Genomic DNA, 17,561 nt, shown 5'->3' on the forward strand with positions numbered 1-17,561 from the left:
AGCTGGCATGCTAGATCTTAACATACCTGCCTTTTTCAGAAAAAAGGTACAGTCAGGTTGTAGGAGAGACTGGCAAAAAGAAAAAAGGGGGGGGAAGAAGAAAAAGAAAAAAAAAGCTGTGAAGTTATCATTTAGGAATTCCTTCTTAAAAGTTAGCACGTGTATTTAAAGCAGTTACCATCACTACAAGGGCTTCTTGCATAATTTTAGGCACTAGCTCATACTCACCCATTTAGCAAGGTGCTTTTCTCAAGAACCAGAGCCCTTACTGCAGGCAAGTGGAAAAGGCAGCTTTGGGGAGTTAGGAGCTACATGGTAGATGAAAAACAGCCTAGGACTTTGAAAGTGAACTGCAGCAGTCCACACTGAACAGCTCTAAGGAGCTAGCACAGCACACGTAAACAGGTCCAGAGGAGTACAAGCAGATCAATTCTGAGAGCAAATAACACAACCCACTAATTTATCTAGATACAGGTACTTTATTTACAAATATTTAGATTAATAGCATTGTTACATCAAATGAGTACAGCAGTCCAAACAAATCCTTTCTGTGACAGAAACAATAAGACCTACTGTAACTTATTCTGGGAATAAAGGTATTGCACCTTAACAAGCTGTAGTCATTAAAACATTTGCTGTACCCAAATTTCATTTCAGCAGCAGGTCATGGTCCCTGGGCAAACCCTTTGTGGTGCAACCTTCTTTAAAGCAGGATGCATTAGCTATAGATCTTGAACATACCACTCTATTAGTTAAAAAAAAAAAGAAAAAGAAAAAAAGACTAACCAGACAAAACAAAGGGACAGCGTACAAGTTACTCAAATCCTATTGTTTGCACATTCCAGTTTTGGCTTTTATTTAACATTGACTGTACAATACTCTGGTACCACTGTTTACTTACAAGTCCGAACATTGTAGAGTTTTAGTGTCTAGACAGGGATTTTAAGACTACCTTGTATTTTAAACACTGCAGTAAGACTAGAAGTCAGACATTTGATCACTGTTAAGCACTTGCCCCCTTAAAATTTTAAAGCACATTTGATGTTTTCCAGGTGAAGCTTCATGTAAAGTATGGTACTGCATGTAGAGCACACATTTGAATTTCAAACAAAATAGAAACCCCCTCATGTACTTTAACAGAATCCACATGTGCATGGTCACCACTTGAAATCTCTTTATACAAGCAGGATTATACCTTGTATCATCCCATGAAGGATATATTCTGAGTCTTTATTAAGAGGAAAGCTAAGTCTTAAAAAAAAGAAAAACCTCACACTGTATTGTTAAAAAATACAGAAGTAGTTAAAAATCCCTAGAGAGCACGTATTTTGTTGACTGTCCAGTTCAGTATCTGACCATTCAAAGAGTTACAGGTATAAAAGCATAAGATGTGCAAGAGAACCAGCCTTTGATACAATGCAAGGCAGGTAATGAAGCCCAATAATGCAAAATGCTTACGGAAGAGAGAAGCAGGTTAGCACACCGCTGATTGCACAGAACAGGATTAATAAAATGGCATAGATAATACCACAGTGCAAAGATGAAAGACATATTCCACTAGTGTTAATTTCTGCTTTGGGATTAGAGTTCCCCCAGCACAATGTCCACTGTCAACACCAAGGAGTTAAGCCTATGTTAGTGATCTGCAGTTACATCTATTTTTGTAGTACTAATGGGGCAATGTTGTCACATATAGGTCCATACTGTACAAACTGATATTTTCTTACATACTGTTCTAATGCCAGTAATCATTTTCTTCATTAAAATCATATACACAGGATGTATTTAACTGTTAGCTCAGTTCCTTCAAATTTTATACATATTTACGTTCTGTTAACAAAATGTAAAGGATTAAAAGTGGCAAAAAATGATGTAAAGCTATGAGCACAAGAATGAATGGATTGTTTCCCTGTGCTAGGCTAAGATGGAAGTAAGTTGTACACTCCTGCACCAGCCCACCCCCTACCCCCMACACACACACCACAGGGAATGCTTTCAACAAAAGCACATTGTTACAGAGCCCCTTTCTACCATCAGAAGGCATTTCACAGCAAAACTTATCCTTTACTATGGACAGCTCTAAACAGTTAGAGGTGGGGAAGAAAGGCTGAAGAACCATAAAATTAAACCGTACAAGACAAAGCCCTGCAAAAGTGTAAAATCAAGAATCCAGCATCAGTGCTCAGTTTAAATTATGTATTGGTGACACTATCACAAGGACAATCAAGAAAAAAAAMCTTCTAGATTTACCATGCAGGAGAGATTTTATTACTCTACTTGCCTTTGATAACCTGATTACATCTAAAGTCGTTTAGCAGTTTAGTACTGTGTTAAATTGTTTTCTCAGAGTTTTAATTAAACCCAATAAGATGTACAGAAGACAGTGAAGCAGTCAAAAGCACTGCTTCCAACAGAGAGGTGAAAGGTCAGAAATGGAGCCACGAAACAGAGGTCACTAGCAGCCACAGCCTTCTCTCTGGGGCTGGGGTTCGCTGGTTAGCCGCCCCCCCTGCGGGGCTGACGGTTTGTGCTGTACGCCCGACTCTGCAGCATTCAGATCCAGGCTTCCATCTTGGATATTCTGGTATATTTTCTTGGCAGCCTCCAGGAACGCATCCTCCACGTTCTCTCCACTATGAAGAGAGCAGTGGCAGTTATTTCGGCTGTGCTTTAGGAAAGCAGTGCAGGCTACGGAGGCAGCTGGCTAGATACCCCGGCTGAGATTGGACGGGTCACCGGGTTTAAAGCCATTGGTGCCCTGTTCTCTTACATGCATGAAGAGTTTATAGCACGCTAACCAGACAGTCTGATAACCTTTCCCCAGAGCAGCTTTTGATATGGCAATTCACTCCCTAGCCATTATATTTATTAGGCCTAGCCATTAATACCACTGCCCATCAAAACATTGTCTCAAAAATAAGCTAAGACACTGAGCTACCTACGCAGAGCCATTTTCAAAGAGGCTAAAAGACAGCGGAGCTCTCTAGAAGTTTTGCAGCATGTAATGAGCCACCTGCATTAAACATGCAGTGCYTCCCCCCCATCAGATTTACATACTTGGTCTTTGGAGCAGCAGATCCAGTCAAACTAGCAAGGAGTTGGGCAGAACAGCTACTGTTTAAGGATTGATGTTTGGAACAGTGTTTTACAGTACTAGAAGTACACTGTTCATTACATATTTTAGCAGGATTCTAGTTTTGTATCAGGGTGTTGCAAGCAAACTGATAACCCAAGTTGGGCAAGAATCCCAAGTTGGAAAACAGCCTCCCCAGTTGTTGGTGGGAAGCTGTGGAGAAGTCAAGCAGATTCCTGGCAATTTCAGCAACAGCTGGTTGAAACAACACAGTCCAGGATTATTATTCTTACTGATGAGGTGGCAGATTCCAGCTATGAAGAGCTCAGAAAGACAGACTCACAAAAGTCTTACTAGGTTTGTAAGAAATCTTTAGTAAAAATTTAAGAATTCCATTAAAACAGGTGCCAATTGGAACCACACCTACTAGGATCATAGGAGATCTAATCCCTTGTGTTCTGTGTTAGCCTCTGCAACCAACATAGCCTGCTGCAGATAGGGTGCAATGATTCCTCTTGGTGACCCAAGGAATGAGATGTCTGCTACAGAACAGCTTGAAACATCCCAAGGAAGTAACACACTCAGTCTGCTTGGGGAACCAGTTACCTACATCCACACTCTAGGCAGACACAAGGCCTTAAACTAAATCAGTTCAAGTCTTTGCCTGAAATTCAGTATGTTACCGAGTTAACTTTAAGTCAAAGCCAACAGGAATTGAAACCGCTAAGCATGCTTTACCCTCTACGAGGGCTTAAAAATATATTTTTTTCCCCTTCACTTGTAGAGTCCTGCTATACCTGAACCCTATGGCAGTATTTAGTTGTAAGAAATATATTCCACTCAAACAGATACCATCTAAAACATTCCTCTAGACAAGTCACTTACGTTTTTGCACTTGCTTCAAGGAACAATAAACCTGTTTAGAAACAGAAGCATAGCAGTCAGTTAACACAATACTTTGAATAGCCATGAATCAGTCATGTTTTGGTCTTTAGATTACATGCAAAAGACTATTTTAGTACTGAATAATATTTTACGATTAAGTTAAAGCATCAATATGCAAGCTGATTTCTAGAACTATGCACAGTTAGAATTAAGCCAGACTATCTGAGGCACAGTAGAAGTTTGTATATTTAATTACATTACTTTGGAAGTGTAAACTTGCAGCTATCAATGCTGAGGGTTCACTTTAACATCGCTATCTTGTAGGAAATGTAACAGCTCAAGAGAAAAAACACACCATTTTCTTCAGCAAATTGTTTGGCTTCTTCATATGTAACATCTCTCTGTGCTTCCAGATCTGCTTTATTTCCTATGAGGATTATCACCTGGTTCAGAAGAGAGAAAATTAGTCCAGAAAAGAGCCTTACTAGCTTTTTCATTACCACCCTCTATATTAAGAGGTGAGAAAAAAACCTGCAAAAAAAAAATATATGCATCTTCAGGAAAGCATTGCTATAGCGATGCCCCCTCTGTAAAGTCAGGAATAAAGTCTTCAGCAGGTACATAAAATTTGTCAGGTTGTTCTCATGAGATGAAGTCCTAAAAGGCAGTAGTTCTACTCTAAGTTCATGAAAGCTGTGCTCAGAACTGTTTCCTGTATTTGTTTAGCCATCTGCTAATCCAGCTAGAATCTTTACAAGTTTTCTTTTATCATAGCAGAATCTTCCCATGATCTTGGTTCTAAAGTATTTTATGGGTATTTAGAAGAGACCAACTATACAAAAGACCAACAGTTTCACTGGTTTTCAAAGAGACACAGAGGATCCTCCTCCCCCACCATGCCTCCAGAACACCTGGACAGCTTTTGCTTGAGATCTAATTTATTCCAAATTAAGAAGAGGAGTTAGTATTTCACCTAGTTACCACCACAAGGCAAGAAGAGATAGTAACAAAGTTAAGGTTTGTTCAGAGTTAACCACAATTTTGCCTCCAACTGCTGAAAATAGGCCCCAGAAGGTAAGAGAGAGCAATCCTTTTGGCAGAAACCTCTGCTTTCCAACACAGGAGTCTACCGCAACTGCAGCAAAAGTGTGAAGGAAAAGAGAAGAACTCACTGATGTGCTGCAAAAGGTGAGGACTTAAGGATATCTCAGAGCCAAGTAGTTTAGAAAAAGAGATGGCTTCTTTTAAAGAATGTTGCCACCAGCACACTGCAGATGCTTTGGCCTAAACCTTCTACTTCTTGCTTTGGGATAAGAAAAACTTGCTTTCAAGGCAAAGAAAGTCTGACTTACAGTATTTGGATTGGTGAGATTCCTTGCATCTGTCAGCCAGCTGCTTAAGTGATTATATGTACTTCTTCTGCAAAAAATTAAGTGAGTAGAGTCTTAGCTACATGGATTTGTGGTTTTTTTTGTTTTGTTTTAATATGTAAGTGCCAATAGTATGGTTAGCAGCCATTAGAAATACTAACATCCATCATCCCTGCTTGTCTTCCCAACCTCAAGCAAGACAAAGCAGTATCGTCTTGTTTGGACTCAGACCAAGACTTCAACAAGTCAACTTTCAATCCAGAGAATACACCTTACAACACAAAAGCATGGTGAAAAGACAGACCCAATCACACTTCCAGTACAGAGGAGTATTGCTTTCTTCACAAGGACAACATTTACATGGTGCTGTATAAAACACATTAAAGGATTTCCTGTCAAATACTCTTAGGGAACACTGTACAGTGGAATACCACTTAGGTAACAAACAACACATAATATTATTTGTGCTTTACTCAAGATTTAAGCAAATGGGAGATATACCCACATACACAGAAACCAAGAGGTGCATAAAGAACATCAAGAACAGCCCCAGAAGAAGACTGGAGACATCTGAAAGCAGAAGTATTTCATGTTGCACATCTGATTAAAGATGCTGCTAAAAGAATAATTACTTTTCTCTTATAAAAGAGAAACTGAATAGCTTCTAAGCAGTCTCCTTTTGTTTGAAAAGTCTGACTTCTAGGCCACTTCACTGGCGAGTTTTCCAATTCTCTCACATATACAAAGTCCATTAAGCATGTTTGTATAGCCCACTACAATAAAAATAATATTCTATTTTATGCCTACTAAAAATATTCCTGCCAAGTAAGCAGCAGTATCCATTCCCTCTCTCCATCACAAGGGAGAGAAAAATCCATGTACTAAAAGGTATGTTTTAAAGGTGAATTCAGTTCTTTAAACAACTTCAGCACAAGCAGTCAAGGCCTGAAATGGCAAGATTCTCAGGTCTGTCAGCAGTGAAGTCTTCCAAGAAGAGCAGCTCACTTCAAACTCTGTATGTTTCATTTTCAGTTTTTTAACTTTTTAATTTATTCAAATGAAGTGTGGTAAATTTTGCACAACAGGATGCAAATCCATCCAGACATTGAGTCAGTTAAACACAAGTCTGGGGGACAGACTTAAGACAGCTATGTACAAGGCTGCAGCATCCACACAGCTCGTCAAGTACACGTGCAGCTAAGATACAAGATGCAACAGTCAACGGCACCTTACCTGGTAATGTCATAGACCATGAGAGCCCCTGCTGCTCCTCTGTAGTAGCTTCGCGTGACAGCCCTGAATCGCTCTTGTCCTGCTGTATCCCAAATCTGTAGTTTAATTTTTTGGCCACTAACTTCAATTATTCTTGTGCCAAATTCAACACCAATTGTGTGGGGACAGTCCGCCATAACTGTCATGAAAGACAAACGTATGTTTAGATCTTTCTAGTATGAGGTCTCCCTTCTGCAAAGATCTTAATACCACCAGCTTTCAGTGATCTTGACTATATTTTCAGCTGCTAAGAAAGCATTTTACAGTTACAGTACCCAAATTGCATCACTTAACCAGGAATAAAATGGATTACTTCCAGAATTGCCGTTAGTTTAAGAACAGAGTTATAAAATTCCTTGCCTTCTCTGATGCAGGTACTACTGATGCTGTTTGGCCATATAACTCAGAAGGCAGCAAGTCAGCTGATTCTCTGTCTACCTTTGCAGAAACTGTTAACTATTTTAATGCAGTAAAAAAAGATAATTTTTAGACAATTACTAAGACACAGTTAAAGAGTCCATAACACAACTTCAAAAAACAAGTATCCATGCTATTACCCAACTGAAACAACCTGACTATCCACAAGAAAAAGCCAGTTTCATGAGTAGCCATAAGTATAGCAAATTACAACAAAATGGCACCTTCCTAATTACCATAAATTCATTCTTAGGAGAGCTCAAGAAAATACAGAAAGAGTGAGTATCTATTTGAGTTGCCCAGAGTCAGTAATAGTCTCATCGTACAGGTATTTAACATTAGTTTCATTCTGTTGTAGTCTTTCTGCTCAATATTAATGGACTTCTCAAGAACTTTAAAAACAAGACACAGCCTCTTCAAGAACTTTGCCATATGCAAAGGAGCTTTTAAACAATTGCTTGGTACTTGGTTTTGTTTAAAAGCAACAGTTAAGTATCCAATTTTTACTGGAAAATAGGAATATTAGAAAATGGGAATACTTGAACTGTAGCTTGTACCCACTTACTACTGCATCTAGAGTAGCACAGGGTAAAGGCTTTAACTTTGTACCAATACATACTTAAGAGACATACCCGCTGAGTGCGAGCAATAAGCAAAGACTTAGGAGCTCTTACCAGCCACTGCAAACTCCAATGCAATGTGCATTAGTACAGAGAGTTCAAGCTAGTTCTTATTTAGTGATGATGGCATACATGCAAAGAATATTGGCGTCAAGACAGAACGCTTAAGCCTTAAAGCCTATCACCCAGGGGTAGTCTAAGTGTTACGAGTCACAGAAGCTATGAAAAACTTCAGTGCTGCTCAAGTCTGCAAACAACGGGGAGTCAAAGAACAATCAGTCCTGGTTTGTTTCTCTTTTTTTCCTTTTCAAGTGTTTAAAAGCATTAAAAGTCCCCAAACGTTTGTGTCCAAACTACACCAATATTAAAAAGCATGCAAGTTTTAGCCAAGACATTTCGCTGTTTCACATCACAATTCCCAGAAGAAAGCTGCAACAAGGGGGACAGCCTTCCCACTTATCGCAGGTAGGACTCTGACTGAAGCTGCAGTCTTTCCCATTACTACATTAGCAGTTTTGTTTGTATATCTGCAGGTGCCAAAACAAGAATCTAAGCAAGTACACCACAACCCTATATAGATGAAAGACACCACTTCAAGATCACGCACGACAGAAGCAGAAGGCAAAAAGCGGGATGAAGCATATCAGTTTATAAACTTTGTGAACTGAAATACTCACATTTCTTTTCTGTAAATTGATGAAGCAAGCAGGACTTTCCTACACCCATGTCCCCTGTTATAGAAAGAATAGTTATGATTGACTTCACAGAAGTGTTGCAGCAAGCACATCTTCTCATTAACAATCCCACACAACAAATGCTACCAAGACAGGCAGTCATCCCAGGCCCAGGTCTATTAGGTGATGTCCTATACCTAGTTACAGTCCTTAGGCTTATCAATTTTTGCAATATAGCTTTGATTACAGGTAAAGAGCTGCAAGCAAGGACTGTAGGCAAAACACAAAAGATAAACTGCACTGTTGACTTTACAACTATTCTTCCACAAGGTCATGAAAAGTTGGCCTGCTAGAAACCAAAGTGTAACCTTAATGTATTTTCTGGCCATTTCCAGAAGAATAGCAAAGTTAAACACACATTCAAGGGCTTGCCCTGCTCCTGTGTTACTTGCAATTGCTGGCAAGGACTTCAGGATACTGACAAACAACCAGAACACACCTAGAAATTATCTCACTTCCACTGAGTCACTTAAACAGTGCTAACAGTGAGAAATAGCAGGATCTTCCAAGTACCAGATTTTCCACAGGCTGAGGCCCTCATAGCAGCCTGACTTATACACCATTAGAATAAGACTGCAGACCACTGACACCTACACAAGATCATTAGGAATTAAATAATTAACAAGACCAGTTCTGCTAGGATAGTATTAAACCCAGTCAAGCCCCTGACTCTCTAATCAGCCAAGGAAATTGCAGATAAAAGCAACTTTTAAACACAAAAATATAGCCTGACAGAAGTTTAAAAGCCTGTCTAAAGCAACTGATTCCAGTTAATACTTGCATGAGCATGGATTATAAGACCTTTGAGGTTAACAACGCAACAGCAGTAGTATTGCTACAGCAAATCCAAATCAATACAACAGTAACATCCAAATTGCCATCCTTGTAATAGTTCCCCCACGCATACACTTCCCACAGATTTCGCAGTTTTCCCAAATGTAAAGGTTATGTTTAGGGAGAAAGGGACTGCATGCACCAATTTTTAGCATGCAGGTTTTCCTAACGCTATGCAAAAGGCTAAATGTTATGGCCCTGACAGTGAAGATGTTCAAGAATACTGCAGTATGTTAAAAAAAAAAAGTAATAACTATATTAAGGTGAACCTTACAAAGGCCTTGGTATTTGCCCCACTCCCAGTCCACCTGCCACCAATGATCTACAGAATTACGAAGCAGCACACAAGAGCTTATTGCCTTTGTATTGTCAGTTGCTAAAGCTTTTAGAGCAAGTGTGCTGATCGGTGAGGAACTGAGGCTCGACAAGTAACTGTACTGGGGGGGGGGGGGAAATAAAAATCACTGCTAAGTAACATGTAACAGGAAGTCAACAACAGCTGAGCCACAGGGTCTGCAGGCAGGCTGTCATGGATACAGCTACTGACATAAATAGGTATGTGTGCTGCTGAGGCAAACGTTTTCCAGTTCATACTTACCAATAATGATGTACTTAAAGATGTAGGAGTAGTTGTAAGGTGCAGTTGCCATTGTGGCACTAAAATGAAGAGAGAAACAACATATATCAGAACTGGTACTTATTCACTCAACCATCCAAATATATCCAATTTAGTTCATATAAGAAAAAGAAAGGGGGGGGAGCATTTCCCCTCCTCCCCCCCCCCCAACTATCCTTTCCTTCACAGTTTTATTTCCCTTCAGTCACTGAATTTGTGACCAGAGATATTCACCAAAGATCCCATATCATTTGCTCTGAACCTCTGTCAATAAGAGCTCTGTAAGTAGAAACATCCTCTGAGTCATACTGATACTCATTCATTCTTATCAGGGAAAGCTTCAACCTATTAAAAAGCTCCAGTAGCTTCTCACTTTGTACACAGTCAAAGAACAGACAAGCATACTTGCTAGCAAAATAGCTGGTACGTGAACTGAAAATAAGATTTTTTTTTTTTTCTTTTGGAGTCAGATTTCAGAGGTCTAACTAAACCAGGAACTTGGAACTATTACCACACACTTCATTTGAAACTTGCAAAAGGAACAGACAGTGCAGTTTGCATCAAACAGCTGAGAACTACTTAAAACGACAGCACAGGAATGCTGAATTAGCCATACATGGAGTCTGAACTTATTGACTGCCTTCCCGAACATCTGACTTATGGCTTGTCAGTTTTCTGACAACGTGGGCAAGTATATTTCTGTGGCTTTGTCAGTTTAGTAGCATTACAGCAAGGCTTAGCAGTTTCTCCATCTTTTTTTTCCCCTGAATACACCTCACTGATTTGATAAGATTTATTCACTAATCTATGCTTTATAGTGTATTCATGCAATATTGTCAAAATTATATTGGGGTAAATACTTCCAATATTTCAGAATTTTCACATGCTTTCCTATACACAGGAAGAATTGGAACCAATTTCAGCTGTTTAAACCTGCAAGGAGTAATAGTTGACATACCAACTGATACATCAGTCAAGAGGATTACAAGGCTGTATTGCACAGATACTGCAAGTTAATGAAAAGGATGTAGAGTGCCTGCTTACATCCCAGGTTAAGTTAAACTACATACTATAAGATCAGTTAAGCAAACTGAAGATTTGCATCAGGAATTCACCATATCCTTTCCTGCTCAGCAGATAGCCAGCCATTAAAAAACATGGCACTTCTTTATAGAAGATGGCTCTACCCAAGGAATACAGATTCATTCAGTCACATTAGCCACATGACAAGTGAAACTAGCATTGTCAAGAAATAAAAATAGAGGAAAGCTTATGAATCTGGAACTTTCTCAAAAGCAAAGCRGTGTTTCTTCAACCCAGATTAATCCATAATAGTCAACTCTAGTCATAAGAAAGAAGGTGACTGACAACAAAAAAATCTCATTCATGGTACACTGCCAGCAGCCAGTGGTTCACAGAACTGAGTTTTAAAGCAAACACTTTTATCTAGACCTTGGGGAGAAGAGCACAACTCAAACAGGCATGTAAGACGGGTTTACTGTGTGCCAGTCAGTGATCTGCACCTTGCCTTTCCTTCATGATTTGCTTAAGGCATGGAAACTATCAAATCCTTCTATCCCAAGCAGTAAGCAAAATGTCTACACTAAATCCTATATATACACACACACCACTCTATTAAACCAAGTTTTAACCAAGTTAGTAAACCAAAGACAGTTTTAGAGATTAATTCTATTTTGCCAACACATACAAGAATTCCACCACTAAGTGCTGCACTGGTACCAAAAGCAGCCCTTTTATCAGGAAGATCTCGGAGGGAACCCCTCTAGAGCAATAGAGGGGAGTCTAAGGCAGCCATTCCATGCAGCTTTTGTCATCCTCAGTCCCTGACAAATAACTGCTCCACAGACAGAGCATGTCTTACCACTATTTTGAGTGGGAATTCAACTGTGTGACTGAACATGCACTGCCCTTTATCTGCCATCAGGCAAGCATCAACTTTACTGTCCTATTTTCTATATAGGTGGCAGATCTTCCAGCTTCAATACATGCACTGACTATTTTCAACACTGGCAAATAAGGGTAAGTAATTGCTCTTCAGAGTTTACTATTAATGTATATTTGCAGAAACACCCAATACTTCAAGTCTTCTGAATATATCTTCATGCATTATGTTCTTCTTCTCCAGCATGTCCCAATAGCAGTAACATTCAGGTTGCTAGCATCTTCTGATCCAATGCACTAGTACTTACAGAAAGCAAGTTAAGAGTAACCTAAGAAAAGCTAGATGAACTATGTTTATGGCTCAAAGCTGTTTGATAGCAGAAAAGGTTAAACCAGAAGATTATGATGTAAGTAGAGATTTAAAAAAATGGCTTAAATAGGACAGTTTATATTTGCAAGTACTTCAGGAGGATAGCATCAACTGCACTAACTTTCACTGAAAGCAGGTGGGTAATTTTCACTAAAAGCCCTAATACACATCTAGTTTGGAAGATCTTCGCTTTATTCTCAAGATGGTAGTATCTAGTAACTCACATAGGTCTTCAAAAAAAATTCAGCACTGTGAACTCCAAGATACAGAAGTACTCCTGTGGCTATAAAATTTGCACCGTAGAAACTTAGGTTTCCGTCTCTCCCCTCACAATTCCAGTTGGCTAAGAAATGCTAAATACTCAGAAGTACTCAAAGGAGTCTCATGTTTTCTGAGTACCTGACTTTACAATACTAGTGTATATATATATAAAAAAGAGTTCTTTAGGGGAGCATCTCTTACTGCCTAAATTTCTAAGCAGCATTGTTGGAAGACGGGGAAGAATTTTTCAGTATGGACGAATTGAACTCTGAAACGGTTATATTACAAACTGAATTTGCTACAAGTCTCTTAGCACAGTCTTTACTCCCAAGTATACAGTTCTGTTTACTTGACAGACTGTGCTTAAAATAACATTAGGCCCATAATAAAGGAAAAAGATACTAGAGACCCCACTGCGAGCACATAAAACTAGTGCTCTCTCCACAGCTTGCTAACACACCAACTAACAGATTATTAGTAGCAATAATGATACAGAAACGCACCCATATCGTGAGTCTAGACCTTTGTCTCAAGTCACAAACAGTTGCTTGAGAAGTTATTGCATATGGTAGATGCTTCCACAAACATGGATACTAGATTTAAACACAGCTTTTAGAGGTAAACAAATTGAAAAGTAAAGCTATGCTACAGCACATCTATTCTAAGGGTCACGATATAGAGAAGATTCTGAAATACTCCAAATTATTATTGAAGGTTCCCTCTTCTAGAGAATTCTCTTCTGGAGAAGACCTTTTAAACACACACACCCTTTTAACACTCAGATTCCAGATTTGAGTACTCCAGGTTTTTCCTGTTTAAAGAGAAATCATGCAACAGAAATGAACGAATTAAATGAGAGTTCTAGGCTCTAAGGGAGTCATCTGGGCTTAAATCATTCCACCTTGCAGCTAGCAACATTTTTATCTCCCTAACAGAACAGAATCTCCCTACTAGTTACATGTTTCAACATTTTACATCCTTTCAGTATTCCAGTAAGTGGACATGAATGACAACCCCTGCTGCAAGACACTCAGGTTCTAAAAACAGACACAGGTGGATCAGAACAGCTCTGTGATGTAGGAGTAAAAATAAATGAGACAAACTAAACACTGAAGACATGGTGAGAATTCAGTCTTGGAAAGCTTACAATCTCAGCAATCTACAGATGAAAGCAGGAAGGCTAGGCAAGAATAGTGCTTAACAGCATTCATTAATCACAGACTATTAACCCCTTGCATTATTATGTAGCTAATATATGTTGATAGTGTCAGCCATCTGGAGAGAATGGAGTTCTACCCCCAGCTCACAGCCTTCTGTTACAGGCATATGGGATCTTCATGTCCAATACTGGAGTTTGGGGCGGGGAAGAGTGCAGGACTGGAAAGGTTGCACACAAGCATACACAACTTACCTTCAGCCACCACTGACATTATCCAGTATGACAACAAAGTTAACCAACCATGAATTTACTGGTAACAGAAAGTAAAAGAAGTCTGGTATACACAGCCATCTTCCTCATGGTAAATTCTGCCAACTTAGAACAAGTTCTAGCTCTCTTTTCAGAGGAAACACTTCCCCAGGGATTAGAGTATTATTTCAGGATGGCAGCTAGCCAGAGGGAATCATTCTTCACTATACACAGACCTTTGCTAGTTTCAAAACCTGTACAATTAGTTTCTGCACTGCAGTTATGATTAGAAATTTTACAGTGAATAGTGCCACCACATCCATTTTCCATATACCAACTTCTCCCCTAGAGTCTTTAAGGTAAAAAACTTAATGAGATATTAGTGACATCTTCTGTATTTCCTCCTCTAATCAACAAGCACTACATCTGTATTTTGATTTTACTGAAGCCTTATTTCAAGTATCAGCACCTATTTGTATATAACAGAAATAAGGATGTTCTAGGTGCACTGTGGTAAAATTCATTATCAAGACAACATAATTGCAAACATCACATCCATACCAGCTTTGATGAGACCTGTGAAGTTCCTTCTAGCTGAACTCAAGGACATAGTCAATTTTAATTCTTCACTGATATCATAATTACACAGAGAATTTTCATAATTGTTTCTTGCTCAACATAAAGCTATGCTACTAGAAGAGACTAGAACCTGTATGCACAGGTTTTAGTAGATGCTACATGTGCTACATACCTTTAGCTGGCCAACCCACGCAGAGATGATACCTTTAAAAATGGCTACCAGCTTCAAACTCAGGATAGGCCAATTATTATGTGTTCCCCTTAAACTTACCACTCACCAGCCAGAGAACCACTGTTTACAGCTAGTCTGAAGCAAAAGATGTTTTGCATTTCATCTAACCATCCAGGTATCTTATTAGTCATTCAGCAAGGATATGCAATGGGAAAGACTCCCACAGATCAAGTCCAATTCCCTTCTATAACGGGTAATACTACCATATCATCCCTTTTGTAATCTGAAACAATTTAAGAGCTGTTAGTTTTTTCATCTGGAACAATATTACATTCAGTTACAAGGAGAACTGTATACAACCACTACTACTATTTAAAAGGGCTTCTAAGTCCCTAAGAGAAATGAATGGGTAGTTATCTTCTTTCCCAGGGCATAACCTTCCTTCTCTTTCCTTCATATTTACATAGACATTAATTAACAATGAAGACTAAGAAGAAATTAATAAAGCAAGGGCAGAGGCTGGGAAGAGGTAGGAGAATGGCTTCAACTGATAACTGCACCGTTTCCCTGATGGGACCTCTGTCAAGTGCACAAAACTGAATGCAGTATTCTAAAGGTACCAGTTAGGCTACTAGAAATAGAGCCTAAAATTCCGTCAGTTAAGGCCTCCTGTAAAGCCATACCACACTAGAAGGTAATAACCATTTTGTTATCAATTAATACATCCAAGCAATGAATTCCCACAAGTCTGTTGTTCATATCAAGCTATAAGGTCTAGTACCATTAAATCTCATTGTGGTTCTATTACTTCCACATGGCAAGGACATTTAAGTCTTTCTATATAATATATCAGCTCTCTGAGAGCGCAGCCCCACAGCCTCCCCCAGGTTTGTTTTTTTTTTTTTTTGGGGGGGGGGGGGAGCTTGTTTTTAAGAGTCCTCTAAGATTGATCCTTGAGGAATCTAATTAGAAGCTTGTTAGCAGCCCAATACTTTCCCCTTCACATCTGACACCATTACTTCTTGCTGGCCAGTTCCTTACTCATTCTTCAGTTCTTCTGAAGTCATCCTCTCTGATTTAGTTTTCTCATTTGGGCTTCAATAAATCACCCRGTACAGCACAAGACAGTAAAACTTGCTGAACTGATCATCATGTAGGAAGTAAAATGACTAGTGACAATCAGAGATACCAGCCAGGCAAACTTCTTATGATCCGCTTTTGAAGATCACTCTGCGTTTTCCCCATCATCTCCACATTCAGTTATTCTTTCTCTGAAAAAGCACAAGGCCTTCATGCTACTGGGCTTAAACAAACAAGCATGCACCTGTACATACCCTTATTTCAAGCTGTTCTTGAAGTGCATTTGCTATACTCTTTAATCATGTAAACACCCCAACTCAGACTGAGGTCTATTAAGTGTTTCCAGAAATTCCACAGTGTTTTACCACCCTTCCTATATGAGAATGTTGACTTTAAAAAAAAAAAAAAAAGGCTACATATCATACCATCTTCACCTTTTGATTTCCCTCAGCAGTTATCCAGTCATACTCCCATTGTGTTCATTATCCTTTTAATGGTTTTACATCCTGCTCTATCAAGCTCCATTTTGTTTCTGAAACTTCTTGTATTTATATACAAACACACCTCTCATTTCTTACTAACCACACCTAGCACGACAGCTAAATTAAATATGACATACCTGTGCTCAATGAGAGCACTCTCTCTGATGTCCATTCTCTTAGTCATAGGAGTTCTTTATCCATTCACATATTCTCATTTACCCACCTTCCTCTTCCTATAAAAGGAAGTCTAGTTCAGCCTGCATCATGTGTCTGAGGCTGTAGAAGAACTAAGTTTCAGGTATCAGATAAGCTTAGAGACAGTATATATGGAAGCTAGAAGAGTTCTGTTGTCAGTTTAATAAATCAATACAGAAATACATGAAACTATTTAGAGTCATCAGCTCGGAAAAGTACATTTTTGAACAAAATTAAGTAAGGTCTACTTCCTTTGTTCCAGGAAAAAAAAATAGCAAAATGAGAAACAGTCATAAGTAGATTCCATTAGACACATAGGAATAAGAAAGTAATTTTAAAGTTTTTTTTGCATTTTTAATCCTAGTACCTCCAGTATAACAGGTTTGTCTTCAGACTGCTGTCCTTCACAATAATCTTTTTTTCTTGCAACTCTCAAAATGGAAAGAGAAAAGAGAAGCTTCTTCCTACAACTCAGATCTAGGACAGGTTCAAATCCTACAGGAAGCTAGCAACTTCCTTTTTAAGCCATATTCAACTGTATGATCTTTAGGTATGAAGTCTTCCAGAGGGGGATTTTCTTGCTCATGCCCGAGTAATGCCCAAGTACAACAGGCCCTCAATCCAAACTGAGATAGAAACAGATCCCAAAAGAAACGCATCCCATACAAGAACTTTTAGGTATTGAAAGAGTTTGATTTTAGGACAAAGACTACTTGAGTAATTTCAACCCACAAGTCAGAAATCTATCTTGTTCATAAAAAGGCACTTCTACATCTGTGAAAACATTTGTAGAGCACCTTTCTCCTTCAGAGATTCAATTCCTTTTGGGGGCCTAGAAAACGCAGTCCACATTAAATAACCTGAAGAGCAATAGACCCGTAGCCAGAAAGACCCCAACGCAGACACCTTTTCCTAGGTTTACTGCAAGGATGAAGCCAGTATGTTTTCAATTYTAGACAAAACTACCCACGGGTGTCACAGAATCCTTAAGAATGTACTGCAAATAGGCAATACACAGCTAGGCARAAAGAAAGAGGGGAAAAAAAAGACAATTTTTCTGTTTGGACAGAATAGACACTAACAAAAGAAAAATAGAGAACAAGTCCAGAACGCTTCTGTCACTTCCTCAAATAGGAAGTGGCAAAGATTTGCTGCCTTTTTTTTTTTTTTTTTAATGGAAGTTATTTTTCTCTCCAACTTCAYGACAGCCTGGGTCAGCACGGAGCGCAGGTAACACCAGGCACAGACGCAGCATAACACACGCACACCGTGAGCCACCTGTGTGCAACTG

General features: G+C 39.0%; 1 protein-coding gene across 2 annotated transcripts; it reads right to left on the bottom strand.

Moving 5' to 3' along the window:
* Nucleotides 1-459: 459 nt before the first annotated feature.
* On the bottom strand, nucleotides 460-16,159 carry RAB14 (RAB14, member RAS oncogene family). Of its 2 annotated transcripts, XM_026062383.1 has the most exons (8): nucleotides 15,555-16,159; nucleotides 9,804-9,862; nucleotides 8,315-8,368; nucleotides 6,562-6,739; nucleotides 5,311-5,377; nucleotides 4,314-4,401; nucleotides 3,959-3,989; nucleotides 460-2,633 (listed from the first exon to the last, which is right to left on the bottom strand). In XM_026062383.1, exons 1-8 carry the CDS (start codon nucleotides 15,578-15,580, stop codon nucleotides 2,456-2,458), a joined length of 681 nt encoding a protein of 226 aa, XP_025918168.1. In that variant the 5' UTR covers nucleotides 15,581-16,159; the 3' UTR covers nucleotides 460-2,455. The 2 variants fall into 2 exon arrangements, with proteins under 2 accessions (XP_025918168.1, XP_025918167.1); XM_026062382.1 differs by lacking the exons at nucleotides 8,315-8,368; nucleotides 15,555-16,159.
* Nucleotides 16,160-17,561: the final 1,402 nt, after the last annotated feature.

The sequence above is a fragment of the Apteryx rowi genome, unplaced genomic scaffold (genome assembly GCF_003343035.1).
Source record: "Apteryx rowi isolate R43461 unplaced genomic scaffold, aptRow1 scaffold_19, whole genome shotgun sequence".
Classification (NCBI taxonomy): domain Eukaryota; kingdom Metazoa; phylum Chordata; class Aves; order Apterygiformes; family Apterygidae; genus Apteryx; species Apteryx rowi.